Here is a 15,000-nt window from a genome sequence, read left to right on the forward strand (position 1 = left end):
TGACATGATAGATGGAAACTGATTTATAGTAACGATTATTATGCATTTGTTGACCTTGACCTACAAAAGTTTCTCAACGATAACACAAAATATGCTTTGCAAACATAATACTGATGATTGGTGCACTTTTAAGTTGTACTTTGTCTTGTCAAATCAACCTGTCAACTTTATATCTATTTTGGTTAATTCTTAGCCTAAAGTCCTACACAGACAATAAGGCGGCCAGTGAGTTAATAAAAGGTGTCATTCATAATGGAGAACTCACGTCCACTTGGGGGTTCTATTGTCTGGTCATCTTCAGTGGGCGTAACTGCAAAGGAAACAAGACACCTAGTCAACATCTGCTGCTGGCATGAGATACAGTCAGATGTGCAAATGCATCCAGAATGAGGAGAGGCAGAGGTGATCAGGGGAAATGTTGGATGAACACTGGATCTAGTCTGGCTGCACGTTCACACGGGACGACCAAGGCGTTGGGTGTCCTTCTCCAAAAACGCACAGTGTGTTCCCCGAAGCCAAGGTTACAGTGGACGCAAAGTGCAGAAGAGTTTGTTAACAGAACACATGCAAACACACAGACACACACACATACACACCTGCATCACCTCCCCCCCAACACACACACACACACACACACACACACACACACACACACACACACACACACACACACACACACACACACACACACACACACAAATGTAGCTATTTTAATGGACTCTTTAATATAACATTATACGTTGCCTCTTGTTATTGTTGGACAGTAACAATGAAAGGAGATCTTGATCTGATACAATCTCTCTCTCCCCTTCTCCCCCTTTCCTCCCTCTCCCTTCCTCTCTTTATCACTCCCTCTCTCTTCCCTCCCTCTCTCTCTCTCTCTCTCTCTCTCTCTCTCTCTCTCTGTCTATCTACTGTAGCCTGATCTCAGATAGGCACCAGGGGACCGTCTCCCTGGCTCCCCCTCATAACATGGATGAGTTTCACTGATCTAATTAGCTCTAATTAGGCCCGCGCTCTCCTGCACAATGGTCCCTGTGTGGCCCGCGGGCCTCGGGACGGGCTGGGCGGCATCCAAAGCCCAAAGGCACAAAGGCCACCATTCTGGGGAAGGGGAGAGGACAGGAGAGAGGAGACACCTTGGGCGCGACGGGGCACCCTTGTGAGGGGGCCGATGACAGAGCTGTGCTGGGCGATCTCACTGGAGCCTTCCCTAAGGCTGCTGCTGGACAGTGACTGATCCCAGACACACACACACACATACATGCATTCATGCAGGCAAACACACATGTATAAACACACTCACACTAACACACATACACACACACACACACACACACACACACACACACACACACACACACACACACACACACACACACACACACAATCACAGCCACACTCAAAAAACTGCAAAAACACAGAGCAGCCAAACACCACAAAACCCCTCTGGTCTGTGAATAAATGTGCAAAAACAGCAAAAAGAGAAGAGAGAGAGAAGGCGAAACAGAGAAAGTGAAAAAGAGATAGAGAATTGCTGAGAGAAGTGTGGGGAGGACAGGCAGCTCCCAAAACCCATGCCAAGAAAATTAGCACATTCATAACTGGGGTGAGGTCAGCAATGATGCATATGGCAGATATACGTGAACATGGGGAGGGATTGAGGCTGAAAGTTAAGACCCAGCAATTTCTTTAATGATGCGGGGGAAAAGGGAGAGAGCGAGAGGGGGAGAGGATGGGGAGGGGGCTAGGGGCTCAGGGTTCACCCCACCCTGCTGCGGAGCTGGGAGCTGAGGGCCAGAGGGCTCGGTTCTGGTGGGTCAGTACTGTAACTGTAACGCCCATGCAAACAGAGCTCTGTCCAAGGAGGCAAGTAGACACACACACACACACACACACACAAACATGCACACACAAAATAGGGGTCACATATAAAAACACACACACAAACACACACACACACATATACACCCCTCCCTAAACCCACAGGAACACTCAAGACACAAACGCACACATAGACAAAAAAAGTCTCTCTCACCACCAACACACATACACAAGGACATGTACAAAAAGAGTAACACACACACACACACACACACACACACACACACACACACACACACACACACACACACACACACACACACACACACACACACACACACACACACACACACTTAAAGCAACATTACATGAGCTGGGCCTCTGGCCTCCACACCTTCCTGTGTCAGCAGCCTTTTGTTTAATACACTCGCTTGTTCTGTGGTGAGTTTGGCTCTGGTGCAGGGGGCGGGGGGGTTAGGGGGAGTGAAGACAGAGAAGAGCATGGAAGATAAAAAAAACTGGAGCGAGAGACAGAGAGAGAGGGAGAGAGAGAGAATGAGAGAGGGATAGAAAGGGAGTGGGAGAGGGAAAGAGGCGAGGAAGTGAAACAAGAGATGGAAAGGAGAAAGAGAGACAGAGCCAAAGACAGCCAAAAGGGAACGAGAGGGAGCATGAAAACCAGGGGTGATGTTCTCATTCAAGCGTTTGGGCCAACGGCTGACGGAACCGAGTTCCTTTGCGGAGTTCTAGCGTGTGGTGTGACATTTGACTTCCCTTAACCTCTGATCCTGCTCGCTCAGAGGAGGACAAGATGACTCAAGTACAAGGCCTTGTGTGTGTGTGTGTGTGTGTGTGTGTGTGTGTGTGTGTGTGTGTGTGTGTGTGTGTGTGTGTGCATGTGTGTGTGTGTGTGTGTGTGTGCGTGTGTATGCATGTGTGTGCATGTGTGTTTGTGTGTGTGTGTGTTTGTGTGTGTGTGTGTGTGTGTGTGTGTGTGTGTGTGTGTGTGTGTGTGTGTGTGTGTGTGTGTGTGTGTGTGTGTGTGTGTGTGTGTGCATGTGTGTGTGCGCGTATGTGTGTGTGTGTGTGTGCGTGTGCATGAGCGTGTGTAAAGCTTGGCCCATTTCCTTGATTGGGCAGCTCCTGGCGCTCACACTCTCACACTCCTCTATTTTTCCCGCTCTCATGAGTGTGTCACACAGAACAATCAACTATCCCATTTCTGGCAAGCTTTCTGTGTGTGCGTGCGTGTGTGCGTGTGTGTGTGTGTGTGTGTGTGTGTGTGTGTGTGTGTGTGTGTTCAGCATTGCTTAGAGGACAATCAACTGCTTCATTTTGGCACGTCACTACATATTCTTCATCAATCGTTTTCAACTCCAATCTCTGTGTGTGTGTGTGTGTCTGTGTGTAAAGGGGAGGGTCAATGTGTTGAGGTCGCTCTGATCCTGCCGTAAGGGTACACCGTGTTTTTTCCATGGCCATGGCGGCTGGTCCCAAAAACGTCTCTCTTTGATTTGCAGATGGAGCAGAGCATGCGCTGGGACTCCATCCAGGGCTCTCTCTCTCTCTCTCTCTCTCTCCCTCTTTCTTTCTCTCTCCCTCTTTTTCTCTCTTACTCTCTCCTTCTCTCTCTCCCATAGCTGCTGTGAAAAGACCACTTGTTTTCTAGCCGCCTTCCCACCATGAGAGATGTCTTTGTGTTCAAAGTGTGGAGTTTGTTTTTAATATCTGATCCAGCTTGCATTTCGCTCATTATGATTATGGCACAGCTTGAGTTGACTTCATCATAGCGCAGGGACTATCAATCTGCCCGGGCAGAACCACATCTGCAGGCTGGGCCGTGTGGCAGCACTGAAATGCTTTAGATTCGCACTAGATTCACACACAGGCTGGGAGTGAATCTGGATTCACTTAGGCCCATCATATCTTGTTTGTGTGTGCGTTACATAAAACTGCGCAAACACTGCTGGTGCTAATTTCACAGCAGAAAACCGAAAAGGCCAACCGTAATTAAAAGTGTCTGCCACCGTGTCACTCTATTGGACCACGGTCTTTTGGCTGGAAGTCTCTAATCAAGCGCCGCCGGGGCCCCGTTACAACCTGTGACCAATCACTGGCGCCTTAATGCAGGGGCTTACCTGGGCTTCAGCCCAGGGTCCTCGACCAATGAGGGGCCTCCTAATAATAATAATGATAATCAATAATAATAAACGGCGTGTCCGTATTCACGGTGTCATTAGCCTAAATAATTGAGCACTGCTCTACAATTACATCCATGCAGAGGCCCCCTTTGTCTTCTCCAATTCTAGAGTGTAACAAAATGTAAGAAAACGTAATAAATCCTAACGGGTGTAGAGGAGCTAGAGGAGAGGCTGAAACTGACTGACAAACTTATTATACAAACTCTGGAGATAACGTGGGTAGGATTGAAGCAACGAAAAACGAATGACGTGGATTCCTGTAACTGTCCATGAAAACAGAAGGCATAGCAGGTAAATATCGTAGCAAATAGCCTGGAAATGAAACGGCTTTAAAAACATGTATTTCACTTGTCTCATAGGAGTGAACGCAGAACATGGGCTGTGGCGCAAATAAATGAATTAGTGATCTGCATCTCCGTTCACCAACAGCTAAGTTTGTGCTAACCCATTCGCACATATAATAGTCTATGTTATGTTTTCTCCATTGTTAACGTGAGATATGTCTCCATGTAGTGTAGTGATAATGCATAAGGTAGCCATGTTCACGTCACATGAGCCAGCTTGTTCTGTAGGCTAAAAGTATTTCTGTCCCTCCCAAACTGCGTTAAACTGGTGTGTTTAGTAGACAGAATTTCAAAAAAACTCCTGGGGAACCCCCCGACACGACAAACTTTTGAAAAGGGTCATTCCACGTCAATTCAACCAGGGCCCACGCACACAATTCTGAAAAAATTACCAGGTGTACCTATGTTACCCAGGAGACACACTGTAAAATTACTCTTATGTAAGATCAATACTTTCCAGGATACAGCCAGTTTTACAGGGGGAGGGGGTGTCGATTTTGATCGGGCTCTTTTTCAGGCTTAAACAGAGCCCAGCCAAAAACTCCAATAAAATTTGTATCAACTTTGAGGGACAGCTATGACCATGCAGGATTATCCAGACCAAACGTGACGATTTTGCTACATACTATTCCTATTTATGTACCAGCATGCTAAATTTGAGCCTCCTACATGGTTTAGTTCTTGCGCTGTGGGCTTGTGAACTTTGACAAAAAAAAGAGGCTGAACAAAATCGACACCCCGTCCCCCTATAAAACTGGCTGTATCTTGGAAAGTATTGATCTTAAGAGTAATTTTACAGTGTGTCTCCTGGGTAACATAAGTACACCTGGTAATTTTTTCAGAATTTTTTGAGACCTAAGTGCGTGGGCCCTGGTTGAACTGACGTGGAATGACCCAAAAGCTTTTAAACGTCCATATCTGTACTCATCTTTTAACTTAGCCTAAAGCCAGTGTTGTAAAAGTTCAACGCTTGTTTTCATGCAGTTGGCTAGCCTTTTTGATAAGCGATGTCATGGGTAGGCAGACGTGATTCGAGGGCTTTCTGTTCCTGTTTATGTAAAGGTTTTACATAGGCTGAATAATGATCGGCTACACTGCATGTTATTAACCAAAAGCGCACGCTATGTGTCGGGTCAGATCATTTAATCATAATTAATATTTGCGGTGGGGGGGGGGGGCTTAAAAAACATATAGCCCAGGGGCCTCGGGTGGTATTAAGGCGTCCCTGGTGACCATAGCCACCCAATTACCCGTGGGCTGGAGTAACAGCATTCGCAGTATTGCTGAATCACTGAGGAATGATTTCCATTAGAGAAGTGAGTCAGGGTGGTTGACACAATTCACATGTGGGAGAGCTCACTGGCTGCTGGAGTGGATGAGGAAGAAGCTTTATGCGTTGGTATGTGTGTGTGTGTGTGTGTGTGTGAGAGAGAGAGTGTGTGTGTATGTGTGTAGGGAAAGAGGCTCTCAGGCTCTCATGATATCACCCCCATCTAAGATTAGGTCATTATTAGTGAAGTGCGATGTTGGGTTAAGCCCCCGGCCTGATGTACCCCTCCCTCCTGAGCTGACCGCACAGTTACGACATACACTCTCTACATGGAGACGTAGGATGAGACAAACAGGGAATGGGAAAGGGAATGCAAGAGAATTACAATAAAAAGAAAGAAAGGGAAAGGTTGGAGACAGAATGAGAGACGGATGCTGCATTGGCTGCTCTGAAATGGTTCTTCAGGCTGCCCCTTTCTCACTCTCTCTGTCCCTAAAGTGTGTGTGTGTGTGCTTTGGAGTGAGTAGGACTTCTGAGACTGGCTCTAAGTATAAACAACTGTGGTTTGGTGCTGGAACATTCTTTGTTTACTAATCAGCTAAAACTTAAAATGGGACCCACGTTCCAGAACTGACACAAGGCCTCCCCAAGAGCTGTCTTCTACACAAATTACACACACACACACACACACACACACACACACACACACACACACACACACACACACACACACAGTCATACTTAACCTCATACACTCCCTACCACATGCTAACACTTTCCAGATGCAGCAGCCTGCCACAGTTTGGTGAAATACTCTGTACCCCTTATGTCCCTTATGCCTGACACACTTCCTGCCCCCTCCCCCCCCACACACACACACACCCTACCCAACACACACACACACAACAGGCCATCCCTGTGTGTTTGTGTGTGTGTGTGTGTGTGTGTGTGTGTGTGTGTGTGTAGCACCCCTGGTCTTCATTAGCGTTGGCTGTGATGCGCCAGACCAACACCAACTTTGGGTCCGGATGTAATCACAAAGGGGTGCCTCCACAGAGGGCTGGGACTGAAATACCATAACAGCCACAATACAGCTCTCTAGGCTTTCACTAGTCTTGGGTCGGACACAGATCTGAGGTCATCTGTCCGATGGGAATATGGCCTCTATGGTTGGATGGATGGACACTGGACACTACAGAGCTTTCTTTTTTCTATATCTGTCTCCCTAACTCGCTCGCTCAGTCTGTCTTTTTGTCTGTCCCTAAACCACCCCCCCCCCCAAGATATGACTGAGTTTTTCCCATAACACAATCCCATTTTTCCCTCCTCATTTACAACTGTCAGTGAGATCATACACTCGTAGATCTCCTTATTAGCGCAGCCCACAAGGGGCCTTGGCTTGAGGAGTGTGTGTTGAAAACATGCCTTTTCTAGGAAAAGGACTCATGCCTGTCGGATTCAATTACTAAACAACACCAATTCGCCATGAACTTGGTTTCATCCTGGGCCAGTGACTTAAGTCAATTACAGTGACAGCATGACAACTTGATCCATGTAGTGTGAGAATGGCTAAGGGGTCCTGCCACATGTGCTGGCCTTACCTGGAAGCTCTATGGTTGGGATGACTCCATCAGAGATGACCACCAGGGGCTTGGTGGAGGTCTTGGTGTTCATCATCAGGTTCAGGATGGTGGAGATGGATATCTCTTTGCAAGCCTCGGTTGGCAGCATGCACTGCAAAGAGCCCAAGGCAGAAACAGCATTGGTGACACACAGAGACGAATACTAATACAGGAGCCTGTTAAACATACAGAACAGTTTTTTCTATTTATTTATTGTCTTTACAATATGTCTTCTGCCAGGGAGTCCTGTGATATGAGTTGTTTGTTAAGCATTATGTTAACACGTATATCTCATCATCATCCATATGCAAGTAAGTGCTCTGTGACACTGGTATTAAGGGCATGTCATATTAACATAATAATCCTTAAAGGTGCTCTAAGCGATGCCACTCGTTTTTAAGGCTAAAACATTTTGTCACTTTCTGCAAACATCATCTAACCAACCGCTAGCTGTCTGTGTCCTGAATACTGTAAAAAAACACGATCTCTGTGGACAGCCCAGGTTCCAAAAATGGCAACAAAAACAACCTGGGCAAACCTAGCCCATGAAAACATAACAAACTGTTCCAGCAAATCACAGAAGAGATGCCCGTTTAAGAGAGTTTCAATTGCACGGGAGCAGCACGGGAGGGAGGGTGAGGAAGTAGCGAGCTAGCTCTCTGTTTTGTTTGAAAGTCAACAGAAGTGACATAACATCGCTTAGAGCACCTTTTAGCATAGCACTACAAAAGAAAACTAAAGTGACATACTGTTACAAGCACCTCAGCCCACTTAGTTTCCATTCCAAACAAAATCAGTTTTTCTTTTACCGGAACAGTATTTAAGAGTTAATAATGTCATGCATCACAGATAAGGGGAACTTAATTCACATAGTACATTCCCACAGTAAAACTGATGCTGAAGCAAACCAACAAGACAAGCGCAACTGAACAAAACGCATCATGTCATCTCTACACAGTAATCATTTGTGGTCTGTGTCTTCATCTACACTGTCAGACAAGGCTTTGTGAGCTGATTGATATAGCCAAAAGGGGTCAGGAGGCTTGGCATTTGGGGTCCTGTTTGAGGGCAGTTATAGTATAGTCTCTCTATCTAACTATCTCCCATCCTCTCTCTCCCTTTCTCTAATTCTTTCCCATCCTCTCTCTCTCCTTCCCTCTCTCTCTGAAGTCCTGTCTCTCAGAAGTGTGCGAGGGAGTGACCCTTTGATCTCCCAAAAACCGCACATGTAATTTGACGAGGATGGTACCTATTTAAAAGTGGCTCATCTCTCATCCCCTTCCAGATTACTGCTACAGAGTAAAACACCACAGCCACACAAATCTGAGTCAGCAGTTCCACTCTCTACAGCTCAACTTATAACAGGGAGATGAGAGAGACAGAAAGAGAGAAATGAGAGTGTGTGAGAGATTGCAGGGAGAAAATGAGGGAGAGAAAAAAAGAAATGATCAAGGGAAAATGAATGTTAAGTGCAGTGCAGGTAGTGAAAGAGCTTAATGGACAAGAAGAAGGTATGGGGGAGGGCCCAGCAAGGGAAAGAAAAAAAAAGATCACGACACTTCAGTCGGAGGCAGGCTTTGTTTTCCTTCAGCGCGGCGGCGTTGTTTCGGGAGACCTGGAGGAGATTTATGCTTCCTGCCCGCAGGCCCGAGGATGGACGAGGCCTGGCAGATGGCGCGCAGCGGCAGGATGTGCCAACGACAGCCCTCTGAACCACACTGCACCGTGCCGAGCACACAGCCACGACACTCTCACTTGGGCAATCACGCCAGAGACACGGACGAACACTTTATCTTCATCTGAGGCCCAAGTCCAAGAGAGGCAAAGATCGGAACAGTTTACTTGAAATACTGAAGGCCCTTTCATACAAAAATCAAAGGATTTAAATCTCTCTGTCATTTAACCCAACTTCCATGTTTTTGATTTGATTTGTGCCAATGCCCTGGCTCTCAGCCGGTATTCATTACAGACCTAGCGCTGGTCCGCAATCAGGACTGCTCTGTATAAACATTATCTATGTGACTGGGATACAGACAGGCAAGCCTGATCCTGAGTCAGATCTTACACTCTGAGGTGCTTTATGTATGCAGGCTTTGATTTATACAATGGCAGAGAGTCTGTAGGAGCTGTCTGAGATTCTCTGCTTCTCAAGAGACCTGAGGAAGTCTGGAATCTATGTTGATTTACCGAGGGCGGGCGAAGAGCAGAGAGACGAGCAGAAAACAACTGAGGAGAGAAGAGAGGAGAGGAGAAGGAGGAGAAGCCAAGAGAGAGTGATGAAAAGAAAACAACAGAGTAAAACACTGAGGAGAAGAGCAGAGAGGCATCGAGAGAAGTAGAGAGAGAGAGATTAAGGTGAGATGAGGACTGAGGAGTAGAAAAAAGGAGAAAAAAGGGAAGAAATGTAGAGCAGATATTATATGATTATTCGTCATTTTGCTGATGCTCCTTATTCAGAGCACCTTAAAGTGAGGTAACTATAGAGACAGTCCCACTGGAGCAGCATGGGGGTTATGGGCCTTGCTCTGGGGAACAATGTTGGCAGCCCCTGGGACCGAACAACCACCAGTGCTGCATTTGGAGGGCCAGATCCCTAACCACTAGGAAATCACTGCCAAAGATAGAAACAGATGAAAGACAGAAATCCATTATGGACAGCTGAAAACCAGACGAGGGAAGAACAGGGGAGGACTAGGGAACTACCTCAGGGAGTCCATTGCTGTTGGGGCCATTGGAGCACAGGGACATCTCGCAGTGCAGGAAGATCAGCGAGGTGTTGAACTTTGGCCTGAAGGTGAAGCTGAAGCGCTTGCGCTCAGTCTGGGCGTGGGGCATGGGCAGGTCTACTTGGGACGGGTAGTACACGACCGTGTCGTCGGTGGGGCAGACGTTCTCGATCAGCGTGTAGTCCGACGGCATGTTGGTGTTGGAGTTTGGGGAGAGGAAGCAGGTTTGGATCACGAAGCTCAAATCAGGATCTGTTTTGGTAGCAGACACCTGTAAAGGGAGGAAGAAGACACATTTAACATGAGACAGAAACAGTGAGAGAAAGACAAAGAGGGAGCGTCCTTAGTCTTGATTCTTGGCACAGTTCTCTGTAACAAAATTGTACAAATTGTCCAAATTGAGTTACATCCAATCTTACATAAACACCTTTCACTCTGATGTCTGAGAGCATGTAGAGGTCCAAATACTTGGTGTGATTTGCACTTTACACCTCATCATTAATTGCATTCCGTCCCCGGAGCGGTTGTCTTCCGACTTCACATGGACAGCAGCCGTGACCAAACACGGCTGCCAAGCCGCCTGCACCCTGAGTGGGAGGCATGGCGGCCGCTCTCTCTTATCGGCTTCCACTCAGCACGTGGTAAATCATGCCTCTATGAGTGCAGCTGACAACCACTCCTGTTCATTCTGGCTCCTATTAAGCCCAAGCTGCAGGGCCGGCCGCACGTTTGCCGAGAGTTTTGTCTCAATACGATCAAAGCGAACTAGAAACCGGTCATTCATTGTTTTTGTTTTTTTTGAAAGAGAGAGAGGAGGAGGGGAGGAGGGGAGGGAGGGAGGGAGGGGGGAAGAGAGGAAAGAGAAGAGGACAGAAAAGACTTGTAAGCATTAGAGTGCGTAAGACAGGAGGGGAGGAAGGCAAAGAGGAACTGTGTCAGAGGCCTGCTGGCGAGCTTGTCCAAGAATCACAGCTTTCTCAAAGTGAGATTTCTTTGCCTTCAACAGTTTTAAGAGGATCTTTCCGTCTTTCAGACCACGAGGTATTTCCTCCTGACTTATGGTGTCCCTTTCTCTCTCTCTCTCCCTCTTTCTCTCTCTCTTTCTCCTTCTCACTTTCTCTGCTGAAAAATAAAGTGTGTTACACATCTGGTTCTGTCTGTGGCACCACTGCTCCAGGCTTGACAAATACGTTTGCCTGCCTTGAGTTACGCTCGTCCGCCTGAAGGAACACACATTTTCCCCATACTTTCTGCCTTCTCTTTCCCTCTTTCTCCCCCTTCTCTCTCTCTCTCTCTCTCTCTATCTCTCTCTCTCACACACACACATACACACACACATCACACACCAATTCACACAGCCCACAAGCACAGATACAAGTACTTACTCAAGAGCCATAAAACTATCACATCCTATTTCCTGCCTTTGCTTGTGCCAGGCACTTAAGTATAGTACATGAACTGGCTGTGCCACCAACATGCGTGCACACACACACACACACACACACACACACACACACACACACACACATAGACACACACACACACACACACACACACAAACATAAAAGGAGAGAGATGAATGAGCAGAGTAACTGGGACATACGGAGGCCACATTTGCTCCACCGGCAATGACCGTGCCGAACGCAGAGGTCATCCTCCCAAGCCTGGGAACGTGTGTCAGAACCCGGGCGCCGCGTGTCAGAATTCTCAAAGCCGTGCGAATCCCTCGGCCGAGCGGGAGAAGAGAGGGACAGAAAAAGAGACTGAGGGGAGAGAAAGAGAGAGAGAGGGAGGGAGGAGAAGGGGAGCGGGGGATAGGGTCCGACGCCAACGGACAGAGAGGCCCTTTGTGGCATCGCTGGCGCTCTGTCCACTCTGCCATCTTCCCTCGCTCCTGTCGGGGCCATAAATTTGCCACTTCAAAGCGGCCGCTCCGAAACAGAGCCCCTCCTCAGGGGCTGCTTTTTACAGCATCATCTTTTGGAACAATGTTTTCATTGGAGCCATAGACAGACCTTGTTAACGTCCTGACTTGGCATGACAGATCCTACATACGTCCAACACAAAAGAAAACGCCATCTCTCTTCACTGTGTGCATGCGGGTTTAAATACTTCCAAATGTAACATTAAAGTAATATATGTTATATACATAACATACACTGTAAAATTTAATATATTGTGATATCATTCGTTTACACCCACTTTATGGCTTTGAAAATACAAGAGGGGGTTTGAAAAGTTTGAAATGCTCTGGGACCTTGTATCAACAAGGCAGTAAAACAAGACATGAGCTATACTGCTCCTTTCTCATCCAGTGCAAGGGTAGCACTAACAGATTCTCTCTCACTAGTGCGTGAAACAGTGGCAGAGCCAAACGGAAGGCAGAGGTTCTCTTCTCTTAACAAAACAAGTCCTCCCATCACACCCTTTACACCTTCAGCATCAAGCACCCCAGAGCTGACACAAAAGCACTACATAAACAGCAGTTATCAAGATGGAATGTCACAGAAAATGGAATGGAAATGGAATGCTTTTGTTGCATACAGTGCATACAGTGCATACTCCCATACGTTCTTACAGTTCTTACAGTGAGTTCTTAACAATGAACCAATAAACTACTGCACAAATATCCCTTTGGTAAATAAGTGAATGATTCACATTTGACCTTCAGTTCAGCTACATATATCTTTGGAGGCAATCAACTGTAAAATGTGTGGTGTATATTTGATGATATTTGTCTTTGTGTTGGGGTTTGCTTATTTCACCTCCACGTAGATGGGTTTGTTCTCCGAGACGGTGAAGAAGGCCTGGTCGGGGTCCAAGAGGAAGAGGTTGGTGCTGTGCAGCTGCATGCTGAAGGTGACGTTGTCCACTATGTCTTTTGTCCCTCCAGGGAAGCTGGGGCCGGGGAAGAGGCTAGGGGGGCCGTGGTCTGGACTCTGGTTCTTGCGGTACGTACAGTTGAACTGGGGTGAAAGAGGACAGAGCCATCAAGAGAGAGAACAAGAGAGAGAGAGAGAGAGAGAAAGAGAGATGGAAAGGAGACATGGGAAAGAAAATGATAGAGGAGATCCAATGAAAACATGGTCTCAATTTTGACATCAGATTAATGCATCTGATATTGACCTATCTGTGCTGTGGGTCAGTCTGCTTAGTCACAGCAGGAGACAGAGTGATAGAAGAGATACCAGAAGACTAGGGGAAAAAACACAACAAGAGGCACAGGAAGTGGGAGAGAGACATGGAGAGGTAGACAACAGAGATATTGAGAGGGAGAGTTGGAATATGAAAAGAACAATAAAAATATGAGAAGGGGAAAGAGACACAGTGAATGGTAGTAAACAGAGGTAAAGAAAGTTGGAGGGGCTGAGGTCTCAAAATGGGATCGAAGAGAGAGAGAGAAGTAGAGAGAGAGAGAGAGCGAGAGAGAGGAGTAGAGAGAGAGAGGAGTAGAGAGAGAGAGAGAGCGAGAGAGAGGAGTAGAGAGAGAGAGGAGTAGAGAGAGAGAGGAGTAGAGAGAGAGAGAGAACGAGAGAGAGGAGTAGAGAGAGAGAGAGGAGTAGAGAGAGAGAGAGAGCGAGAGAGAGGAGTAGAGAGAGAGAGAGGAGTAGAGAGAGAGAGAGGAGTAGAGAGAGAGAGAGAGAGAGAGAGGAGTAGAGAGAGAGAGAGAGAGAGAGAGAGGAGTAGAGAGAGAGAGAGGAGTAGAGAGAGAGCGAGAGAGAGAGGAGTAGAGAGAGAGAGAGAGAGAGAGAGAGAGGAGTAGAGAGAGAGAGAGAGAGAGAGAGGAGTAGAGAGAGAGAATGGCTTTGAAGTAGAAAAGGAAAAGGAATGGCAACGTTCCAGAATGTCAGGTCGAGAGTTCAAGAAACAGACATCATGTGGCGAGGTGGTCAGAGGCTGAATCATCCATCCCACTCATGAGCCAACCAAGCACTTTACTGGCACTGAGGGAGTCTGGGAGTTGTAGTCTCTTCGAGGCCCAGATACTCTGGAAGCCCCATCAAACCTACACTTTGCCGGTTCTGACCAGACATTGCACCATCCAGACTCGCAATCCAGCTCAAACTGGTCATCCACTACACACAGATCCTTCCTCACCTAACACAGAACACATTCTGCATCCTTGATGATTTATCAGCCTCCCGTGTTCAAACATTTGACAACAGACAGCTTTAATCTATAATAAATGATAAGCCTGATAACCCTTGAAAACTCATAAGAGGTATGATTCATGACAAATAAGCAGCAACAGATTGCAAAAGTGGTTCTTTTTTGCCGATCTTCAGTAAGAATCTAACTGGAACAATGTGAAGAAAACAAGTTACCGTTGTGACTACTCTGACAAGGAAGGCCTTGGACCCTGAAATGTCACACAAGGTGCTAAATCAAATCTATTTGGGAGCATCTGGTATGCGGACTATGCTTCTTTATTTGCTAACTAGCTGTGTTCATTGACCTCACTGCTAATAAGCGTGCTTTTCAAACAGTTACACTACTCTTGTATGTGTGTGTGTGTGTGTCTTGTGTGTCATATCTCACCAGAATGGGTATGCGGTGGTTCCGTGGTGTTTGCAGGGCTCTCTCCAGCCCCTCTTGATCCCCTGGGAACACGTCCCCCGACTCTAGGTCCTCAAAGTCCGGCGGCCAGCCACTCCCGTCTCTCGACTCCGACGGGCTGATCAGCACCTGTCAATCACAATGTGCATTGGCATTCAGAAACATACAGACATTAGCATTCAAGACATACTGTACAGACATTTGCCACAATCACAACACCAGCAATCCAGTGTTTATTCTGCAGGTTGGATTGGGATATGTGAGGTTTCCTAGCTACAGCTGCTTCCAGCGTAACACTGTGATCCAATCAGAAGAGTTCTTCGGGAGTGCGCACAGATATGGTCAGATATCGGTCAGCTGGCCTGCCAGAGTTGTCCCCCCTCCCCAAACAACAGATGAGCTGGAATTAAGACGTGGGAACGATCAGGCGGTCTCCACATCCCTGCTCCCAAGGCA

The 15,000-nt window shown here is 47.0% G+C and overlaps 1 protein-coding gene across 1 annotated transcript in view; it reads right to left on the reverse strand.

Annotated features, from left to right (window-relative positions):
- The window catches only part of tgfbr3 (transforming growth factor, beta receptor III), a 106,708-nt gene that overhangs the window by 10,346 nt on the left and 81,362 nt on the right, over window positions 1–15,000 (reverse strand). The window contains exons 11-15 of the mRNA XM_076278423.1: window positions 14,527–14,673; window positions 12,753–12,953; window positions 9,965–10,258; window positions 7,241–7,373; window positions 266–310 (exon numbers count right to left, since the gene is read on the reverse strand). Of these exons, the coding sequence (XP_076134538.1) occupies window positions 266–310; window positions 7,241–7,373; window positions 9,965–10,258; window positions 12,753–12,953; window positions 14,527–14,673 (820 nt within the window). The remainder of the gene's footprint in view (window positions 1–265; window positions 311–7,240; window positions 7,374–9,964; window positions 10,259–12,752; window positions 12,954–14,526; window positions 14,674–15,000) is intronic.

Source organism: Alosa pseudoharengus, unplaced genomic scaffold, assembly GCF_046254945.1.
Source record: "Alosa pseudoharengus isolate Yale_2024_CS ecotype anadromous, Long Island Sound unplaced genomic scaffold, YU_APseudo_1.1 YU_APseudo_1.1_scf_11, whole genome shotgun sequence".
Taxonomy (NCBI): domain Eukaryota; kingdom Metazoa; phylum Chordata; class Actinopteri; order Clupeiformes; family Clupeidae; genus Alosa; species Alosa pseudoharengus.